Below are 24,047 nucleotides of genomic sequence, written 5' to 3' on the forward strand. Positions count from 1 at the left end.
TTCAAATAGCTGATGTATATGTTAAAGTGCTCATGTGGCCCATAGGCGCTTCTTTTGGGCTGGTTTTCCTAGACCTGGTGCATCTCTCACAGAATCTGGCAACACTGTAGGCAACAACTCTGCTCAACATTTGCACTTCTTTTATTTACCCACACTAACAAGTGTTGGAAGGATGTATCTCGGTATATTGTTAATGTTGACTCTGACGTTTGTCTTTATTGGCAAAATGTTTGGGTTCAATAATAATAGTAATAGTAATAATATAATGAGGTAGGTATTCATAATTAATTTGATCACCATTCTAGCTAAACTTCATATACATAAATCCAAATTTGGTCATTCATTGTAATTGAGATTGGAGCCAAGCAGTACATTAAATCAATGTATGGCTCAAAAAAATAAGAAAGCTGCAAGAACTGTCCTTTTGTGGTCACTCTTTAATGTTTTCTGTTAGTACATCCCCCTGGCTCTGATGTTGTTGTATTGATGTATTAATAACGTCTTTGTCTGTGTTTGTTGTTTGTGTTTGGTTTGTTTTGTATTGTATGTCATGATTATTATAAATAAAGTTTTTGGGGGGGAAAAAGAAAGAAAAAACTGTCTGCCCCTACAATAAATACATAAATAAATACATGTTGGTAATTAAAGACGTGTGTGTGTGTGTGTGTGTGTGTGTGTGTGTGTGTGTGTGTGTGTGTGTGTGTGTGTGTGTGTGTGTGTGTGTGTGTGTGTGTGTGTGTGTGTGTGTGTGTGTGCGTGCGTGCGTGTATACATATTTTATATGTGCCATTACAGACAAGGTTACCTTTTGGGTTTTCAGGCAGTGCTGCCCACTGATCTATAATAGGGCCTACTACTACAGTAATCAAAACAGCCCCCCAACCACTGGCTCAGTAATGTTACTGTAATTAAGCCCATTCAACCAATCATTCGCAACGCAACTAGTTGCAACTTGCAACCAGTTGCAAAGAATTGCAGTCGGCACAAATTCTGGGATATAGTTGCAAGTAGTTGCAGTTGCAACTAGTTGCGTTGAATCATTGGTGTGGACTTCGATGAATTGAGTACAAACAAGCCATAGTGCTTTCTTGGGTTTAAAATCCTCTTAACAGACCCTGTATTGTACTACTGTGCTTGTCTGCTTGCAAACTGTTAATAAAGTATTCAATCAATCAAAAACTGGTCTCAATAAATATGTTAACAGAACACATGATTGGTTCATTAGTAATTAATTACTAATTAGTTAAAGATGCATTTGTGATAATTTAAGTGTTATGTTACCAGTTATTAATGTATTCATCATAGCCATTCATTTATATATTAATTTACAGTGTATAATTAATCTCCAGTTATTCCTACAATATACAGTACATTCATGATTAATAACCTATGTCCCATTACAGCATGAACAGCAGCCTTATGGATGAACTGGAAGATAGATACTGAGGCAATGATTAACAAAAAGAAACACATTTGTTTTTTGCTGAATTAAAGTCAGCATGGACCTCCTAGCTAGATACTTTAGAAATAGTAAAATCATAAAACAATTAATAGAACTGTATAGGTGCAGAGGCATAGATATCTATGCCTCTGTTTGATTGTGAAAGATTGTATAAACCAATACAAGCACAAGCACATCTGATGTGGAGTGGATGCTCTTCTATGTCAGTGGTTTTCTAACGTTTTCATGTCAAATAAAGGACCCCAAACAAACTGTTTTTGTTACCACCGTGCTCCACTAGACTCTTCTAGTGCGTCGTTGTCCTTACCTCTTAAAGCATAACAATCATTGAAAAGTGAAGGGTCACTCAGAATTACAGAATGTTTTTTGTCTTTATTTTTTTTTAAAGGAAAAAATGTGACAGCAATAACAATAAGGGGGGAGGGATGGGAAAAGGGAGAAAATGAAAAAATACAAAATGTTTACCTGATTTCATGTCAAAACTGTGAAACTAATAAAAATATTTGTAAAAAAAAAAAAAAGGAATTACAAGATCAAGGAGTTTATTATATATTTTTCCATATGCCTTTTAGATTAGAAAGATGTTGTGCCGGGAACCCCCACAAGAGAATATTTCTGTTGTTGGGTTTGATTTAGTACTAAATTCTTTCTACATGTTGGTAAAGACAAATCCCCCCTTTGGTGGTGAGATAATTGAGTGTGAGGCCTATATGTGATTCTATTATACATTCACTCATTAAGATAACTTCTAGTGGTTTGAAATAAACCCCTGGAATCCTCCCCAGGGACCTTCCTCGAAGTGGGGAGAACCACGTAAAGAACTGATGCTAGATAGCATAGGCATGGCAGAGATGCTGTGACATGAAGTTATATTCTGACAAACGTGGAATTATGTCAACCTTTAATTATACGAAGCAATTCATGATTAATGATAATAATCCAATGTATAATTTTTATTGTATTTCATATATAAAAAATACAATTGTAGTATGAAATAACAAGAGACGTGTACAAACATACATCATGTACAGTACACATACATACATACATACATATTGGGAATTGGGACACTAGTTGACTACTACAGGAGTGTGCACACTGGTGATTTCACATTTAATAAGGGGAAGGGGGGAGGGAAGGGGGATGTAGTGACTGCATGCCTGCCATCTAAAGGAGGATGTTGAAAGTAACAGTTGCTTGTGACTAGCTAGTTGTCAGCGACTTCTTGATCTGGCAGTTTCACCTTGAAGACAATAAGGCACACACGGACTCCTTTCAGAATGGTATGAGAGACTATTCCAATTACTTGCATGCTTATAGGCTTCTGCAGAAATTTGATCGGTTTGGTGAGCAGTCATATTTGTTTTACAAAATATAGTTATATTCAGCCAGTGTCTGATCTCTAAAATATTGCTACACAAATCTTGACACAGGAAACTGCATCCTCTTATGGTGCACTTCCTGCCCTCAATATGCCATGTTAACATTTTGAATATTTAATGCTGGATGAAGCATTAAAGATCTTCATCAGATCTTTATGCGACAGATCTTAATCTTGTGGATAATCTGATAATCCACAAAATGATAATCTGATAATCTATATATATAGAAATTCTTTATTGGAAATAACCCCTTGAGATGTACCATCTCGTTTTCGAGGGGATCCACAGATTACAGAGATACATTTTTCATACATTTGAATTGAAGATTTTCCTATTTGAATAAATCTAACTCTGCCATCACATTGCAGTCAAGTTCTCTGGTTGTGTGTGAAGTGGATGAAAGTCTGAAACAAAAACTAAGGAAGTTCAGATTCCGCAAAGAGACCAACAATGCTGCCATACTGAGTAAGTAGCACTTAATAGCAGTGCATATCACTTACTGTAGTCTGCTTATCCCATATAAATCAAGTGAGGCGATTATTGAATTTGATTTAATTTCAAGAAACACCTCTGGCAATTGTGCAACCAGAGTAAAATCAGATGTTTACAAAATAGATAAATAAAATAGAATATCTGCAAAATGCTGAATTGTGAATCCATTGTATACAATTATTTTGATGTAGGCTATATAGCACTCATCAAAACACCATTACAAAGTGCTTCGCCTTCACATTTAAATGCAAATGTTTATAATTACAATATACAATCTTTATATCAATCCTAAAACTGACAGGAAGCCTGTGAAGAGAAGCTAAAATAGATATGTTCCCTTTTTTGGTCCTTGTGAGTCTGGCTGCAATGTTTTGCACCATGCTGTAGTCTTCTGCTGACTCAGACAGGTGTACAGAGATTGACATAGTCAATCACATCATCATCATTATCGTAGATTGGCTATTATTGCTATAAAGAAATTCAAAACGTTTGGAAAATAACGTGGTCGTAGGGGATTGTGGTAGCATTCTACTGGGTTTCTCAAGACTGTGTTTGATGCGATTTGATGGCAAATCATTATGCTTGCTCTATCAGGACCGAGCTGGGAAAATATTTTGTGAAATCTCGCTGTGGGAAATACAGCCAGAATCCATGATGTCATGAAAGGCTCTCTGAACATTTTCAGCTGCAGTGGAATTCTACCCTACTCATGCATTAATTATAAATCTTAATTTCTCATAGTGAAAATAGATATGGCAAGACAGTTGGTCATCCTAGAGGAGGAATATGAGGCAAGTAAAGTTTACAAGCTTTGTCTTTTAAATCACATGTAAAATTAGATTTTGAGGTTATAAGTAGAAATGAAAATCACCTAATATAACCTTTTCTTTCAGAACATTTCACTGGATGAGCTGAGAGAAGAACTTCCAGAGCGGCAACCCAGATATCCTTGAAAAATGTCATAAACAACCTGCACATATCAATTTGAACATTTTACAAACATAATTAATACTACAGTAGCTGTATAAATATTTGCTATCAATTAGTTTGCTTCCCTTGACAAAATTGCACATTCATTGTTTACAGCTACAAATATATCCATGAAGATGGCAGAGTGTCTTATCCTCTGTGTTTCATATTCTCCAGTCCAATGGGTGCGTAATAATCCCTCACTTCATCAAATTCTATTTATGCTTTTTCCCTTGACTACTTGTGTGATTCTTGTTTGTTTGCTCAACAAAAATGTAATGAAAAAAAAAACATTACATCCAGTTCTATAAACTTATAACAATATGGAATTGAATATTTAACCACTTGAACCCTATGCACATAGTTGACCGAAGGGAGTCCACAAGGAGTCTATATTGGGACCCCTCCTTTTTTCCCTCTACACTAGAATATTGTCAGAGAAATTAGCCAATCTACAAGCTTGCAATGGGCTGTGTTGAGCTTGTATATATTTTTGAGGACACTAGGGACACTAGGGTTCACATGGGTAATGTTCCTCAGCTTTGTGCATTAAATGTTTGTTATAGGAAAAGCTTCAACTTGTGTCACTCACTTCAATAGGATGCAAGCCTGAGCAGCAGATGATGTATGCAGGCAGCAAAAACCAACTGGTCCAAGTTGGAGAGCTGACAAAGGTGATTGTTTTAGATACACCTCCAGATGCACAGATTTTCAGGTTCCTCTTATTGTACATTTTTATGTAGCACTCAATGAGTAGACCTTTAACCACTTAAACCCTATATAGTTCCTGGTATGTCAAATAGCTATAGCAGATCTACAAGCTCTTAGCGCATCACGTTGCGACAGATCTGCTATTTTCACCAAATCATGACATATTTCCTCCAAATGTTCACCTCATTTTGCAGAATGTTTGCCTATTATGCCCCAAATAGGGATGCAAAGGTTCATGTGGTTAAATGTCTGCATTTAAATGTAATCACTGAGTCACCTTGAGTAAATTTATCAAATGTTTTTACCACATTAAAATGTTGAATTTTCTGGGTTAGTGTTATTGAACATATGTTTCGATTGTCAGTATTGTTTTTAATATAGTCCTGGCTCGTTACCCATACTTCTACCTATCGGCCTTCTTACCAATCGTACTCAACTTATAGAGTACCTCTGGTTGAATAAAACATTTAATGTAATTGCCTCTGAAGATGCCACAAATGCCATTCATATAATAACATTCTTTTTAATTAGGTGTTTGAAACAAGGAACAATGACGACTTGTCAGAGCAGTGGCTGAAGGACCAACTCTCATTCTTCAAATGAATATGCATAACATGTCCTCTAATCCTCAAACGTTGTTTATGGCAACATCAATTCTACACCACTCATACATTTTATGAATTGTTTTGAATTGTGTTATTCATATTCAACTGTTTTTGTTTTGTAAATTGCCAATTCATTTTGGACAGCATTTGCAAACATAATAAAATGTCTTTTTAAATCAAATCTCTTCTCTCTTTCTCTGAGGTTGCCGTTTGCACCATAACCGATTACTCATTTAACATAGCAGACCTGGGCTTGCTGTGTTGTAATGCACTGACAAACAGTGCATTACAATGAGTAGATGTTTTTGTCTAATATAATAGTAATAAAAGGGGGTCACACAAAAGAAAAAATCTGTGTTTAATCACCCATTTAACACTGATGAGACGTTTGTGGCGTTAAAATGTTAAAATGACAGAAATGGATGATTAAATACAGATTATTTTCTGAGTGGGACACTCATTTTATTAGTGTTGTACAGTTTATTAGGACAACGCACCAGACGTCAGAATGCAGTGGCAACATAAACAAACTTGATTTGTCTAATATAAACTATGATCAGACCAGACTCAAGTTAAATACGATTAATTAATATTTAGGTATTCATGGTGTCAGTCTGTCTCTCTGGGAATGATTTGATGCTTTGTTTCTCCTTAAAAAACATCAGAATTTTATTATCAGATCACATCTATAATGTGATAAGATCTCAATGAACAAGGAAACAAACATGCCATGCTCCAGCACTGAAGACATAGCAAAGAGAACTTGCTTTTGTCAACATCAAAAGAAGGAAAGTACAAATAAGTTCTAATAAGTACTGTATAAGCTAAATCTATAAATCGAAAATATCAGCAGAATTAAGTATTATTAACAGGTGCCCAAAAGCTACTCACAGTTTATCATTTTCTTTTCAACCATCAAGGGATTAGCCCAATTAAGATACGTAGCATAGCATTGTCATGTGACAGCCAACGCTTTATAAACCTGCTGATTGGAGCCAGGTGGTCTGTCACGGGCAGGTGGAATTCACCAGAATGTCTACAACAGTAATCTCATTCACTGTCACTGGCATCACTAGAATCTGTGCCTTGCTCACTACCACTTCCACTGTGAGCCCGAGCCTCTGAATGGTCACTGCTGCGATCGCTGTGTGCCGGAGACGCACTGCCACTCCTCCTGCGCCTTCTGTCCGCTCCTTCGTCCTCACTGCCGCTGCCCTCCTCCCCGCTGCTCCTGGCCGAGTTCTTGGGCTCGTTGTCGTTGTCGTTCTCGTTGTCGTTGTCTTCGCTGTCGTCGTCGCTTCCGAAGATCTCTTCCTCGTCGCGCATGGTCCTGTCCTCGCCACCGCTCTCACTGCCGCTGGCTTTACGCTGTCGCTTCCTCGCCCCACCTTCCTCATCCTCGTCCTCTTCCCCCTCCACCACCCTCCGTTCCTGCTCTTCATCCTCCCTCTCCGATTCACTGTCAGAGTTCTCTGCCTCACTGCCCTTGTCCTTCTCATCGCCTAGGGAAAGAAAAAGAAAAAAGGAGAAAATAAATATTATTTTAAAAACTAGAAAAAGTGCTCCTCGGAGCACAGGTCTCCGCCAGGTGGCGCTATAATAGGGAAATATGTGAAAAGGGTGTAATTTCTTCTTAGACCTTTCAATCGGACACTGGATTCATGATTTGAAGCATTTTGTTCCAAAAATGTGTTTTGCTAAATTAGACCTGCTGGTGGCGCTATAACAGGCCAATGTGAAAGGGGTGGCATTGCTTCCTCTGCCTAGTGGGAATGTGCGTGTGTAATTTTATGGAAATGGCAAGCTGCGTTCATGATTTGAGGCAGTTTGCTCAAAACGGACCAATCCTGCAAACTTTGGAAGCCAACCTTAGCCAATGAGGATGGGAAATCGGACATATCCGGGTTGATCACATGACTATAGAGATACTGTGTACCGATTTGCATGACGTTAGTTAAAAGCTGTAGGAGTAATGGGGAAAAAAATGGGTTTTGCAAAAATCGGCCTCCTGGTGGCGCTATGTCAGGCCCATGTGAAAAATGTGGGGCAGAGGTTCTGAATTGGCATCCAGGGAGTGTGTGTGCACAGTTTTGCAGCGACTGGGCCAACGGTGCCGGAGATTAGCTGCTAACACACGGACAGGACGGGCGGATGGATGGACACCATGACGGACACGCGGACGGACAGGGGGCAAAACATACTCTCTCGCCATGTCTTTCGGCCTGGCGGAGACAAAAATATATATTTTTTGTCAGGGGTTCTCAAACTTTTTTATACCACGACCCCATATTATGAGGGAGTTTTTGCGTCCCATAGTTTGAGTACCGCTGTTTTAAGTGATTGTCATCTAAGACAGATGGCGTATGCTGTAGCCAGTAAAGAGAAGATAGGGTGGGTGAGCAGAGTGGATACGGCAAAAGTCAACTAACCAGATCCAGCCAGGTCCAGCAGTTTCTCCAAGTCTTCCTCTTCGTCTTCAGGCTCATGGTTCTCCAGCTGAGCTTTACGAGCATCCTGATGAGGACATGGAGAGATTGAACACCATTAAATTACTACTACAATTAACTAATACAACTGCCACTGAATTCAAAGTAACATGTTGGATGAACAGAGTTGAAAAGTAATGCACTGGGAATTTACATTATTTAAGTAAAGCAAAGAGTCTAGAGCAAGTAGAAGACTCACTTGGGCTTCGAGTTCCTTCTCGTTCATGTCTCTGTGCTTACACACAAGCACAGCATTTGTGGTGGACTGTGCTCCAGCCTTGGCTCTCCTCTTACTCAGACGCACTCTACAATGCAGGGCAAATGGGTTAATAGAATGAGCATATACATACATACATACATACATGCATGTAAATCAAATCATTTAAGAAAAAAAGCAATTTCTAGAGCCTGATAGTGGTTGGGCCATATAGTTTAACCAAGTTACATTACTTAAGAGATGTTCAGAATTCAACTGTATCGAGGATCAAAAGAAACCTTTGATGTCACAAATGCCAGGAGGTAGACACAACCAGCAATCACATAATCTGCTCATGACTCACCTGGTCTCAAGTTCATTGTAGTAAACACCATCACCATCTCTGAAGATGAAGAAGTAGTTCTCTTCATAGCCCTTGCTGGCTTTGTTCTTCACATTCCAATTATATTCCCGAGCTATCTTGTAATCATACCTGTAACACAGAGACAACAGAACAAACATTGTTATCAATTTCTTGGTACTGTAGTATCCCTGTAATGTAAGAATTTAATTTTTGGTGTTCTGTGCTTATTATTATTATACAGAAAAAAAATATTTACTTACAGTTCCTCTGGCATGTAATCCAATTCCTCGTCGACATCCCTCTTGCGCTTACGAAGAGTTTCATCATTGGGCAGGAAGTAAGCTACAAACTGATTTCCTTCCTCATCCATCATACCTCTGTTATGTAAAAAAAAAAACACACACACAATGTAAATCAATGACAGTCACAAAAGAAACTAATACTGTGCAGAATTGCAAAAGGCTGATGTTTACACACCTGATCATGGCCTGAGACATCATGTCCACACCTGCAGGTGCTGACATGTCTTTAGGTGCAGGATCAGAGTCAAAGATGACCTGAGCACATGGGTTGATCCACATCTGGGGAACAGAAAAAAAGCAAACTTAAAACCAAAAGTCTGCAGTCCACATAACGCATTCATAGTGAAATGACACTATAGATTCACACAAGAACATCTATCCTGTAGCATGCATTGCCTTTATTACCTAAAGGCTACATTATATCACTGCTCAATGAAGTTCTGGACATAATCTTGCTTTTTTAAATGTGTCTTTTATGTTATCTTGTCGCTGTTGGGTAGAAACCTTGTCCAAAACCATTGCTTTTTTATTATTATTTTCAAAACATTTTCAAAAAAGTGATAATAGCAGATCCCCAAGTTCACAACGCATCGCACTGCGATGCGTCGTGAGCTTGTAGAGCTGCTATTTTCACTACTTTTGGGTGACACTCTTGTATGATGAAGTAGGGCATTCATTTATGAAAAAACATAAAAAAGTAGAAATATGGACAATCATATTTTTGCCAGACAACAACAATAGAAAAGTTCATATTAACCCACAATTTGATACACAGTGCAAACTTGTAGTGACACGTCACGATGCGTTGTGAGCATGAAAACTTTTCAACATGGAAATGAGTATGACGACTATGCAAAATAATCGTGATTATCTCAAATAATTGTGATTAGGCGATTATGTAATAACTAGAGGCTTGGCCCGTACGCCTATGCCTCGATGTTCATGTAATATACATGGAATGTCAGTTTGTGACGCACCTTGAAGTCAGGGAACACAGGCATCACCTCTACTGGAGTAACTCTGGGTTTACTGTAGTGCGTGGCAATCTGGAGGGAGAAATGAGTTATAGAATCTTTATTTAACTTAGGAGGCTGACTAATTACATGCCCTCTGGTTTATAGCAAAACCAGAGGGAATCATTACAGAATGAAGGTTCCATTATGCAAATTCACACACCTGAGAGTTGTCCAATGTTACCGAAGCCTGCCACTGAATGAGTTTACATTCACACCAATCTCCCCCCAATTAAGGAAATACTCTGAAATGGTCACTTAAATAGCGTTACCTGATTTCTAAATCAGAATACGGTCTTAATCGGGGTAAGCAAAACACAAAAGCATAACTGTGTTTTCCAACCCTTGTTGCTGAGTGCCAAGCTGGGAGGCATTGGGTCCCATTTGTATTGTCTTCGGTATAACCCGGCCAGGGAATTGAACCCTCAACCTCCCAATCTCAGCTCAGGGCGGATACTCTAACCACAACCCACTGAACTGGCCACTGAACATGCTCAATTAGCTTAGTGGTAAAAATGTCAGTACTTGAGTGGGGGACCCGGATTTGAATCTCGGGTAGGACTTGAAAGTTAAAGAGTGCAGCCTTAATCAGATATAAATCAGAAAACTATCAATGATGGAGTTTGCACCAAAAACGAAATTCACCCACTTTACGCCTGTAAACCTACGGTGTGACAATAAAGTTGTACAGAGAGCTTTGTTTATACATAGTGGTAGACTGGTATTTTGTATGGGTATAGACAATATTTACTGCAAATGTTTTCCTCTTTCCTGATGGCCACCAAAGAATAATGGCTATTCTATGTAATTGTCATAGGTCTGTGTTAACTTGTGAGTCATAGACTCTCAAATTGGGGTGTTGTCCCCGGGTGCTTGCACTCAATGATCAGTGTATCCTGCCCTCCTCTGTCTTTTTATACCAGTCTCCTCACACTTCTCAGTATACCTGACGAAGGCCACACAGCCGAAACGTTGTATCTGACCGCAAGCTGTTCATTAAATCATCGGGAGCATTAAGACGGTGTGCGGACTCTTTTTCTTTATTTATATTTGTTCAGTTGGATCCAGCACCCGTTGCAATATTTAGATGTGCGTGCATCACCTAACCACAATAAAGTTGTACAACTGGGTTATTGATGTAATCTCACAAATGCTATGTACTGTATGTAAATGCTACAATTTAATCATTGCTACAGTTTATTTGAGGATTCAGTTCTCTTTGTTTTTTCATGTTGATCTGGGGGTTCAAAGCGATTACCTCATGTTCACGAGCCTGTTCCCCCCCCCTTTAATTTTGTATATTATTATACATCCATATACTACATTAGTCCTCATTCTTTAATGCCAGACAAAACTATTCATATTGAAAGTATAAACAGTACAAACCAGTCCCCCAATTGAATTGTGCCCCTGGAGAGGTTTAAAAGTAGTAGACCTGCTAACCTGTAGATCTTATCTTACACATTGACCCATTAGAACGAATACAAGAACGGTCACCCCAAAACAAGCTCGCCCCAGGTCAAATCTGGCGACCTTGGAACGGTCGCCACCAGGTATTCCTAAACGTAACCTCAGTAAATTATGCCTAAAAACCTAACCTTATTCCTAAACGTAACCTCTGTAAAACTATGCCTAAACCTAACCTTATTCCTAAACGTAACCTCTGTAAAACTATGCCTAAACCTAACCTTATTCCTAAACGTAACCTCAGTAAAACTATGCCTAAACCTAACCTTATTCCTAAACGTAACCTCAGTAAAACTATGCCTAAACCTAACCTTATTCCTAAACGTAACCTCAGTAAAACTATGCCTAAACCTAACCTTATTCCTAAACGTAACCTCTGTAAAACTATGCCTAAACCTAACCTTATTCCAAAACGTAACCTCAGTAAAACTATGCCTAAACCTGACCTTATTCCAAAACGTAACCTCAGTAAAACTATGCCTAAACCTAACCTTATTCCTAACCTTAACCTCAGTAAAACAAATACAAGAACCACTGGGGGCGAGCGGTCCACGAAAACAAAAGGGGGCGAGTGTGTTTTGTAGCGAGCCTTCCGGTTACCATTAAAACCAGGAAAGCTTCTGTTATTTTAGATTTTAGCGTTGGCTATTAAAATATAGCAGATAGATACAAGCTCAGAGCGAGTCACTTCGTGCTGCGCTGTGAGCTTGTACATCAGCTATTTTTTGAACATTTCTTGAAAGTGTGAGAACTACTGATTTAGTGGGCATTTGTAGAATCGGCCTTAATTAAAACGCATTATAGTAATACAATTACTCACCGACTTCTGTGCATCCTCAAATGTCTTCTCAATGGCAGAAATCTGGCTGTCTCTGTCCTTATAGATCTCTTCTTCTGTGAACTGTTGTTTGACAGACACACCAATCCTAACAACAGATGACATCCAGATTAAAGAGTCTTACACAGAATTGGTAAATATGAGCACATTTCAATGTAAAAGCACTAATCCAAAAGCATTAACCTTGCTACAACTAACTTACTTGACTTCAACCTTCTCATTGGAGACTCCATATCTGTTAAATTCTGTAGAAATGTACTCAGTTTTTCTCATCCATGGGACCACCTTGGCATGCTGCTGAGACCTTAAGGAACAGGAAAAAAGGGGTTTAAAACCAAACACTATATTAGTGTGAAAATAACTCGCACAATGTAAACGCTACATGCATGTATTGTATGTATTTTGTGTCCATACCTCTTTGAACTAGATGGAGCTGTGATGTCCTCTTCCAGTAACTTTTCATCAGCTGGATCCAGCAGAACTGAAGAAACAAAACATAAACAAGTAGTATTTGATCAACAGATGTAGTCACCAACATAATGTGGACCTTTAACCCATTAAGACCTGAAGCCGATTTTACAAATGTCTTCTAAATCCCAACAATATTCTGAAAAACGTATGTTTCTATATCAGTGGTGCTCAAACCTTTTCATGTCAAGGACCCCCAAAATGATATGTATTTGGCCACGGACCCCCATCTCAAAATATGTTGTTCCAGGGACCCCCCAGAAGCAAAGATTTGAGTTAAAATGTTCGCTTTAAAATAATGTATACATTCAAAGATTTGCACACATTTTCACGATTTTTCAAAAATACAAGCCCGCGCTATGAGCTTGTAGATCTGCTATTTTTGAATAGCCAAAGTGTAAAATAATGCTTTTTAACTCAAATAAAAAAAATGACACAGAAAATGACGTCCCAGGTCTTAATGGGCTAAAAGGAAATTATACAACAGCGGTTAAGTGTCTACAATCAAAGACTTACTGCTTGGGTCTATCTTGTAGGTGTCTGGGTTGATGAGATCAATAGTGACCCCAAGGTCGGGTTCTGTCAGGAGCTCATGCTTATGTTGCTTCTCCAGAGAGGTGGCTTTATACTGAACAAACCTGTCCAAACACATGAAGAAACATGTGAAGCCATGTCTGAGTTGGCTCAACAGTCTACTGCTGTTACGTGGAAGGAGAAGACAGTCGGACAGGACATTTACCTGTGCTGGTCGAATGGATATGTGATGAACTTTGGATCAAAGGGGATATCAGGTAGACTGTTGCAGTATTTCACCCGACAGACCACTCCTGACCTGTAATGGGTCCAAAGCATGTTACCAATTCACCACTACTTTTGAATGAATAAACAAACAAATAATACATTTCCAGATAGATAATAACATTTGTAAATTAATGCCACTACATTAAATTACCTCTCTGGAACAGTTCTATGCGAGGAGCTCCGACTGGAAGAGAAAATAGCACACACATTTGTTACCAACTGGCCTAACATTTAATGTTCACAAGTTTAGTTGGGTACTATTGTCCTACAGACAGTTCTTCTCAGTTCCTTTCTGTGTAAGCAAGAAAGCCTATTTGACGGACCCTGCACATCCCACAACAAGATCTGTGAAAACGAGCTAAATGGTTAAATAGTTTGAACCGGCTCGCTGCAGTCCAGATGTGTCCAGTAAGAACTTAACCTGTAATGTCTGACCGCACGCTCCAGGAATCGCCATTGGGTCTCTGCCAGCGTAACATGTGCAACAGCGATATCTGTTAAAACTGTTTATTTAAAATGTGTAAAACTGAAAGTGTGTTCTGTTTGTACAGAATTTTACAGCGATCTTTGAGTATCACCTGTCCCTGTAACTTAACTACACTACCTACCACCACTAAACTAAACACATTAGATTAATTTTGAGATGCACTTGACAAAATAAAAGATCATTTTACTTCCGTTTTCCAATAGTACGACTCATTAATAAGCTAATAATGATCCATGCTTATGTCATGATTTATTCTCAGGTCCAATTATTCTCAGATCCAAGGATAATATTTTGCATACTGTAATTGACTGACTGATTGAACACTCTATGAACAGTTTGCAAAAAAGCACATAAAGTACAGTTCTATACAATTAAGGTCTGCTATTGGGATTAAAACCCAAGAAAGCACTATGGCTTGTTTCCATTGGGGTCCATGTGTACTCAATTCATCGAAACATTTAATGACAGACAAAAATACAATACTATGCAAAAACATCATATAAACGAGTAGTAATCACAGAGAAAAACATGTACAGTAAACATGGGGGGGGGGGCATTCTGGTGATAGGCTTGGACTTTTTACACAGGGGCCAGTTCCGAACATAAAGGTATTTTATATTACATTAGTACGGCCGATTAATAAACCAAGTTCCATTCCGAGTTTAGTGGGCCAATTAATCCAAACATGAAGCAGCTGTGAAATGAAAAGCGCAGATTGTTTTGGTTGTTGTTCTTACCTGTGACCGTCCTCTCGTTGAGACTGAGTCTGGATAGTTGGAGCCATGTTGTTCGGCTCTTATTGCTCTCTTTCTTTCTTGAAGGTACAAAGGAACAAAGTGTAGCCTTTGATATATGAACAAAACAATCCCGCAATCCTTATCTTAAATAAAACTATTATTGTGTAACGTTATACTTCGCACCACAACGCGCACTTCAGTTTTTCCGTCCCACCGGATCCTGACCCCGGATATAATTTACGGGTCACAGACGTTGAGCAGCAGCACAATTTTAGAGAGCGCCACCTGCTGTTCTGGCATTTAACCACTTGAAGGTATAGTTCACCCAAAATTACTTGTTTTCTATCAATTACACACCCCATGAAGCATTGAATTCATGGAGATTTTCTGTCGCATTCCTAAACCAATAATTTGATTACCGGTGGAAAAATGCTAATGTTCCGGTACTGTAGACTAGAGACCGCCGGTCATCAAATTATTGGCTTAGGAATTTTACAAAAACAAAACAATCTCCATGAATTCAATGCTTCATGGGGTTGTACCCCATATGGATAACCAGAGTCCCTCAGGGCTCAATACTACTAGTGTTTTTCTTTTTGTTTTCTGTTATCATACGGATGCATTGCTGGGGTTAAAGTGGAAAGAACACAATTCAATCTCATCAGTGCAATATTTTCTTTATTTACACAAACACTCATACTTTTAACAATGACCTCATTTCCCCACCTTCTCATGTACAAAACATAGTTTGATGTTATCAGTTACACTTATGAACAGGGCTTAATGAGATGCCTGCGGGAGCACCCTTGGACCCTTTCACCAAGCTTATAGCACTCAACGGTTCCAGGGGTTCGGTTTACAACATTTTCTAAAGGATAAAAAAGATTAGCTGTTAAAACACAATTTCCCAACATTTATATTTGTTGTTTATGATGATGCCAAATGATAACATTGGTACTGTTTTCACATTATTGATTTCCAGCCTTTAAAGATCTATTTCCCTCTTGACTCGTGCCTCAGATGTCTATTAGGATCCCCAAACTGAAGAGCACCAGAGGAACACCGTTTTACACCCAAGCAGCAATCCATGCATTTGTTTCTTGACCCAATAGTTTAATTTGTCTCGAAACCCAGCAGATTATATTGAGAGAACACTCTACAAACATTATTTTTCTATCTATGATGACATGGACCGTTGCCCAAGTTTATCTACACAAGGGTACTTTTTGTATAATAACATTTGAATCAGTCCCACAGAGTTGATAATTAACTCCTCATTGTAGGTTATAAAATCAATCATTCAACAACAATGACTGTTTTAACTGGTAAAACGTTCATAGGCTTAACTGACAACACATTTTCAGCAAACCATTATAAAAATGCAACTGCAAGCAGCAAAGTATTTGTTGCACAGCAGCAAAAATATTTGTTGCACAGCATGACAGTATGAGGAAACTGACCTCTGTGCAGGTCTTACATTCAATCTTTGCCAACAAAAGCATTTTCCATCATATACATGCTGCTTCACCAATATCCAGGAATACCAAGAGTGAAAAGATGTGTGTTGAATGTTACATACTTGGACAAGAAGCACTTATCATTAATAATCTCCTCCTAGTCTCAGTTTGTTCTTCAACAGCTACTGCCACTGCAAATTTCCATCCGCTTATCAGCCATTTACATCGACAGTGACCATGCACTATGGTGTACAGGTAGCCAGTGCAAGGGAAACATAGCATAATATGATTGTCATCATCATATGTTCATTATACACGCAGCTCCATCTCTGTGAACAGTGCTTTCTGTGAATTAATTCAGAGGTGTTTTTTCTTCTGGCTCAGGTCTGCACTGATCTTTGCATGCTGGTATCAACTCTGTAGCTAGTATCAACTCTGTAGAGAGGGAGAGAGAAAAAAAGAAACAAACAAACAAACAGAGTGTGAGTGAGAGAGAGCAAGAGAACGAGTTATTCTATTATTCTTTATCATTTCTTTGAGAAATGTACTCTTGTGCAGAGGTCCCCAACCTGTGGTCAGCTGCAGCCCATTCGCTGGTGGTCCACGATACCACTCCGCACGGAAAGGAATTTAATATTATTTGATATATAATATACAACCATTATGTATCTGTAGGATAGTCGACTTCAATCCACTCCAATCTCACACCGCTTTCTCTCACTCATGTTTTGGGTAGTCTACCTAACAAAATACAAGGTAGTTACAACCCATTGAAACCCCATGTGTGGCTCATGGTGAACGCCCGAGTCTGTCCAGCATCTCAATTTGTGCTAAATGTTAATATTAACCACAGCTACTAAAAAAACATTAGTGTGACAGAGATGCAATTCTCCCTACCCTGACAGTTACACTGGCAGCACATCAGTTGGCAGTTACAAAACAATAGTGATAAGAATATATAAGAAACAATGGAAAAAGTAACATAACAGGATGATATAAAATATCCAAATATCCTCCAATATTATAAAAAAGTTTATTATATAAAAATGGTACTTGGTGCAGAAGAGGTTGGGGAAGGGGATCCCTACTCTGCTATAACGATTAAAAAAAACAGAAAAATTATAATAATTAAAAACATTATAATAAATAATTTATACCCAGCGATGTGAACAGCCAAACTATATGCAGCCTTTTGGGTTATGTGCTCGGTATTCATAGTTTCAGTTTGAATCCTATTGGCATGTGTGTGTGTGTGTGTGTGTGTGTGTGTGTGTGTGTGTGTGTGTGTGTGTGTGTGTGTGTGTGTGTGTGTGTGTGTGTGTGACAACCCAGTCATTTACAACCTCGAATCGTTGTCACCCACAACCATGAGAAGCTTATGTTTACGCTGTTTGAGCTAAGCTATGTGTGCTAATAACACAACATTGATTCAAACAGTGCACGTGTCAATGTTCTTGTGCTATGGAGATGATATCCAAAGCGCCCTCCCGCTCATAAAACGCAGTGTGTGGGCACGGGCCCTAAATGAAAGTCCTTTATAAGTTTGTAGCGTCTGTATATTCTGCCGTTGTCTCTGCGCCGGTGTGTGTGTGTGTAAGCCAAGTGCAGCCAGTGGCTAGAGATCCCATAGCCTGCGGGACTGTAACCATGACGACAGACCCCATAGCCCAAACTCCTGCCAGAATCTTGCTTACATTTTGGGAAAGTGAAAAACGGGCTTCCTCACTGTTTGCATATGCTAATGGTCAATGCAGGTGTGCAAGTTGAGATCAATTGCTCAACCCACTGAAGAGAACCATGCGGAACAGAGAGAGAGACTGACTGACTGACTGAGGTTTCCTTCTAACTATATAAATGCCGACCAACTTCCGCACCCTCGGTGTCCACACCCCACAGCTCTGTTATCGACTAAACAACGCACCGCCAGACCACATGTCGCCAACTGACTCGCCACGCCGGCCGCGCTGAATTTACGCCTCGCGTAGGGGACATCTCACTGCTCAATACACCTTTTCCACCGCGCAACATAATTAATTCTACTCACCAAATGTCGGACAAAACGGAAGGGGAGGCAGCTTCGTACCGTTTACCGTGCGCACGACCTCATCACCACAACAGCACGCAGCCGCTGCGGGGGTTTTTTCCTTTTTTTCCAAACTATTTTTTTGGTCACCATTTTCTCCAGGCACCATTTCTGGTGTAACGTCGGGTGTTTCTTTTCACCAGCCAATCACCTTTCACGTTGCCACGTCCGTTGCCACGTCGCGCTGACGTACGCTAAACAAGCGCTGCCGTGCGCACAATGCAAACGAGCCCAAAGGCGCGCAAAAATCAGCCGACCATTGCTTAGACACAAAGTCAGACCTGGCAACGCAGCCTACGCCAATCATGTGTGAGAGATCTACAAGCTATGGGGCAGAGACGCCACCGTATCTTAGCAACAACTACAGCGCTCACTCTCATTGGTCGTGTCACGCTAAGAGCAGTCTCCAGACAATGGCATCGCAGACAGCTTGCTGTCACTGCTGTAGCCATCACAGGCAGTTGCAGCACGACGGACAGGGCGCTGTGATAGCTGCCATGTCGCTAACGCTAACCTGGTTGTCATGCCTGCAGCGGCTGTGCAATCACGTTGTCAACAATGCACGTTCGTGTGGTGAATGTCTATATTGCTGCTCAGTTCGTCCATTGTAGATGGTGTATGTTTGTGTGTGTCTTCTGGAGAACTATGTAGCTCCACAGCAACTACAGTAACTAACGTAATGGCAGGACCGCCCCGTGCAACGCATGTTAGCCTGCATTATGGTCATGTAGTAATTTCAGATAATTTCGCTCCGATTACAGCAGTGTTTATCAACCCTTTCACGCCGCCCCCCCCCCCCCCCCCCCAAATACACGTACTTGATCTGGGACCCCCCCATTCTGTTTGACTCCGTTCCACAAGTAAATATTGTGAAAATAGCCGATCTACAAGCTCGAAACGCCTCACGTTCAGAGGCTTTGTAAGCTTGGACATCGGCTATTTTCTACATGATTGCCTCTTTCTTACATTCTTTGCCAATGTGGCCCATGTTTTCATAGCATAGTTTATTGACTACTTCTGTTGCAGAAATGGCCATTTCCTTTACTTTCGGTTTTTAATTGTCTCCGCCAGGCCGAAAGGCATGGCGCAAGACTATGTTTCACCCCCTGTCCGTCCGTCTGTGATAGCTAATCTCTCACATCGTTGACTTCATCGCAGCAAAATAACAGCCCGATGTGGAGAGTCAGTGAGAGCTGGATAAACGACGTAAAATGTGTCAAAAGGAGTCTGTACGGCTGCCGATAAATGAACACATGACGTCGGTGGGAGAGCAGATATTGTGTCTTTTGGACAAACAGCAGCGTGGTGCTGATGTTTGTTGTGTGAAACAGCTTAATGTCAGAGTGTTTGTGTTGGAGCGCCTCAGTGCGGCTGCAGAGTTCATGTGCAACCTCTTCCAGAGAGACACAGAGACACTAGAAACTCTGCTGGGGAAAAAAAACACTGCTGGGCATTGACTTTCCTATGGACATTGATCTACACACTGCAGGTATATCTGCTACACACACAACATCAAACTACACACTGCAGGTATGATGCAGCGTTTGCATTACAGCCAGCATGCCAGCGTAGTTCCCATATGGTTTCAAGGTGGGCTAAACCATATGGACCCCATGTCAGCAATGTCAGCGCCATCCACTTCAGTCCCAACTGCGATGCCCATGCAGGCTATAAGTAGCTTCTACCTGGCCCTTAGGTGGGCCCCAACTAGCCATGTTTATGTGGGACCAAGGCGGGTCCTAACTGGGTTTGCCCATGCAGGCTTTAACTGGCTTCTACCTGCGCCCTAGGTGTACCCTAACCAACCACAGTGCAGTGCCCATCGCTCCAATTGTTGTGACGTCAGGGCTCTCAATACTGCACATTGCTGGAGGAGGAGGGGCCGCAGGGCGACCGCACACATCGCTGAACCAATGGTAGCCCACGGATGTTTCCTCTGTGGATTTACAATCTGCCCCTCTATGCCACATATCATCCGCACTACAGGGTCTTCACTGACCGAGCCACGGCCCCACTGACCCTCATGACGCTACGCCACTTAAACGTGCGGCAGCATGCGCTGGGTTGCCAGGTTTGCACAGCCTGCGCCAGAAACAAGCAACCACCTTCATGAAAAAAAAAAAAACACCGAAATGGTCCGCAATGTTCCAGGGGTGTCCCCGCGCGTCCCAACACTCCACAGGGGGTCAGTGGACCATCAGAGGGTCCGCGGACCCCCTGTGGACCCCCTGAAACATAAGAAATATTATTTCTTCAAATTTTTTCCTTTTTCAAAAAAACGTTTCCACAGTTTCACTCCGGCGATTTGGGTCCCCCAATATACACACGGCTGGGCCCCGTGCGCGGCTGGGGTTGAGGGGGGCGTAGCCCCCCGAAACTCTAGTAATATATAATAGGATAACCAGGAGGGAGAGAGAAAGAAGGAAACAGATACAGAGACGGGATTAGACCAGTGGTTCCCAAACGGTGTTCCAAGGCACAGTGGTGTGCCATGAGATAAGTCCAGGTGTGCACAGGGATTTTGTGACAATCACATAGATATTTTTGCAGCAGCAATACATAGTATACAAATACAAAAAAGTTATGAATTGTTTTCTTATTTACAATATCAATACTTGTAAAAAAAAATATCTATATGCTAAAAATATATTTTAAGTTAACCACTTACAACTTGGCATCGCTATTTTGAGCATGTCATTATAGATTAAAAGAAAAAAAGATAATTACAATTCATCTTCAATCTTTCACAAATAGGGAAAATATTTTCGCTATGAATACAAACCATTTGAAAACCACTGGATTTGACTATCCACAGAAAAGGACATAGAGCTAGTATTCAAAGTGAAATACTAAACACAAATTTCAACTCACCTGTTCAACATATTTAGCATTTGGCTAGGGTCATCTCCAAAAACCCTGAAACATCAAAATAAACAAAAAAATTACACATGGAACATATTCATTAAGTATGTCAACTCTCTGATAATGCTCTTAGGACTGTACTCATTCCAGTGTGGAACACAAACAAAATATCTTAACATGAATATCCACAGTAACACATATTTAAGATAAATAGCATTGCATTGTGATGTGCTGTTAGCTTGTAGATCTGCTATTTTTGCCAAATGTTTGCACCAGACGATAGGGTTCAGTTGGTTAATAATTAGTACCTTAGGGGTCTGTAACTCAGACAAGATTAAGACGATTTTACAGTGTAGATATGGGTCAGAGATTAAAAACAAAATCATATCAGATGGGGGTCTGTGTGGCCTATTGCATATCAAACTGGGGGGTCCTTATTAAAAAAGTTGTGCATTGCACATATAAGAAGCCATTGCACGGGCACAGTACATGTCTTACCCATCTCCCCAGTGGTAGAACGCCTGGTCCTGATAGAATATACATAGAAAGAGCCACACGCTTATGGTCTCCAGCCAGAAGATGACAAAGAGGAACCATAGTGATGAAAGAAGGAGCTCACACAACATCCTGGTGGTCTGTGGACACAGTGTGGGAGAATGAACATACACACACACACACACACACACACACACACACACACACACACACAGTGATGGCAGGGATTAGGCCTGAAAGAGCTTTGTATACCATCACAGACTGAATGAGTTTACACCCTGAACACAACAAGAATCAAGGTTTTACTTGTCACTACTCATACAGGTAACAAGAAGCAAAATGCAATGTTTTAACAATAATGACAGTAATGTTTTTTTTTTTAATGTAGATAATTATATATGTATATATGTATATATAAAACATATCTTCTCATTGTACTGTATCAGGTTCCATTTACAGTAAGCTACCCAGCCTGTTCTTTACTGGAGTATTTCCCATTTTCAATACTTTTACTCCACTACATCTCAGAGCCTAGGCAAATATTGTACTTTTACGCCACTGCAATTATTTGACAGTTGTAGTTATTTGTTACTTAACAGATTTAGATTATTTTCATCACAAAACTACCATTACCCACTTCTGCTGAAAGTACATTTTGATGCCAATGCATTTGTACTTTTACTCAGGTGATTTTTTAATTCCAGACTTTTACTTGTAACAGAGTATTTCTACATTGCAGTATTAAACATGTGAATATTTTTTTTCCACCACTGTCACTTACCCCGTATGTATCAATGAGCTTGATGATCAGAAACACTGACTCACATCTAATGCGTACGTCCCCTTTCTTTAAAGAGATAATAGCTACCGTTAGCTTGGTTAGCTTGACTAGAACTGGAAACAAAACGTTTTCTCAGACTGGTCCCTTTACTTCCACTGCGGTGCTTAGTAAATGTAAGGAAAGAATGGCAACGACTTCACTTCAGTATCATCGTTAACCTTGTGTGTGTTAATGTAAAACTATGTCTACACGGAACCCCGACGGACCAGAGACTGTAAATAGACGGCAAAGTGATATTATCTGTGTGTGTGTTGTGTTGCAAATGCAAACTGTGCTCTATATTTGTTTACATTGTTCTCACATTTCACGTTGAATGTATTTCCGGTCAGTGTTGCCAAGTTTTGCGAGTGAAACAAGCAAACAGGCCTATGAAAACAAACCCAAAAGAAGCGACCACATGCGTTGTGAGCTTGTAGATCTGCTCATTTCAAAAACTCTTGCAATAAAATGTGGAATATTTGTTTATTTTTGAAATATGAGAACCACTGTTTAAGTAATAATTATATTTTTTGGAAGCAAGCCTAAAAAAGCAAGTTCACTTAAGAAACAAGCCCAAAACAAAAACCGCACCTACCAATTTTTACAAGCAACCTTACAGAAAAAGAAGCCCAAAAGTCGCATATAATAGCGGACATGGCAACACTACCAATCATGTGACGTGACGGGACCTAGCATGCACGCACGCACCGTTTCCGTATCCGAAACTGGATCCACAACCTACAAAGAGAATCGACCCCTAAATATACTCTACTACGTCCCTAACCTCGTATCACCCCTCTTGATTTCATTTGAACATCTGTTTTTTTTTTTAGAGGATGTTATAGTAGCCTGCGTTATTTTGGCACATGGAAGCACAAAATACTGGAGATGTTCTAACTAAATGCATTGAATACTGCTACTGTACAAAAACAAAGACACACACTTACAGAAAATAAATCTTCAAGAATGCCTGGTAACACTTTGTGCTTTTGTTTCCCCAGTAAGCTACACTCTTCCCTCAAGACAACATGATACAGTGCAATCTTATCCGCCTTATTTATTGCCTACTTAATCTTGGTTCAATTACAGTATAGTAATTTAAAGATACAATATTTGTTGAATAAAATGAAAACAAATAAACACATTTATTATGAAAGTTCCCCAATCGCCCCAATAATATTCTAACTGACACAATTGTAACGTTTAGAGAAAATCTAACGGTTTAAATTCCATGGTGCAGGGGTCCGTATGTATTTTTGCCACATAAAAAAATATTTTTTTTGTAGCACATAATACAATGTCATCTGACATTTTGTGGAAACTAAAATTGTATGTATTAAAAAGACAAAAAAGGGGAAGAAACTGGCATTCATCTCAAATTGGATGATTCAATTATTGAATTGGATTATTCAACTGCGAACACTTGACTTGAACTACATTCTCAAAGCCACAATATTAAGAGTTTTAACATAGATGAGGCAACAAGGGTACATTTCAGGTCTTGATCTCCTTGCATGCAACCGTAGTATGTATGTAATCAAAACAAAATG

General features: G+C 39.8%; 2 protein-coding genes across 2 annotated transcripts; one reads left to right on the forward strand and one right to left on the reverse strand.

Moving 5' to 3' along the window:
* Positions 1-2,641: 2,641 nt before the first annotated feature.
* Positions 2,642-5,802, forward strand: gmfg (glia maturation factor, gamma). The gene is made up of 7 exons (XM_084064826.1): positions 2,642-2,745; positions 3,213-3,309; positions 4,078-4,127; positions 4,230-4,279; positions 4,408-4,490; positions 4,906-4,979; positions 5,548-5,802. Exons 1-7 carry the CDS (start codon positions 2,743-2,745, stop codon positions 5,617-5,619), a joined length of 429 nt encoding a protein of 142 aa, XP_083920952.1. The 5' UTR covers positions 2,642-2,742; the 3' UTR covers positions 5,620-5,802.
* Positions 5,803-6,244: 442 nt separating this feature from the next.
* Positions 6,245-15,000, reverse strand: paf1 (PAF1 homolog, Paf1/RNA polymerase II complex component). The gene is made up of 14 exons (XM_084064824.1): positions 14,781-15,000; positions 13,708-13,740; positions 13,495-13,587; positions 13,272-13,393; positions 12,702-12,768; positions 12,490-12,591; positions 12,270-12,375; positions 9,947-10,015; positions 9,145-9,248; positions 8,928-9,044; positions 8,668-8,796; positions 8,307-8,412; positions 8,051-8,135; positions 6,245-7,123 (listed from the first exon to the last, which is right to left on the reverse strand). Exons 1-14 carry the CDS (start codon positions 14,825-14,827, stop codon positions 6,672-6,674), a joined length of 1,632 nt encoding a protein of 543 aa, XP_083920950.1. The 5' UTR covers positions 14,828-15,000; the 3' UTR covers positions 6,245-6,671.
* Positions 15,001-24,047: the final 9,047 nt, after the last annotated feature.

The sequence above is a fragment of the Gymnoscopelus microlampas genome (assembly GCF_963454915.1).
Source record: "Gymnoscopelus microlampas genome assembly, chromosome: 8".
NCBI lineage: Eukaryota > Metazoa > Chordata > Actinopteri > Myctophiformes > Myctophidae > Gymnoscopelus > Gymnoscopelus microlampas.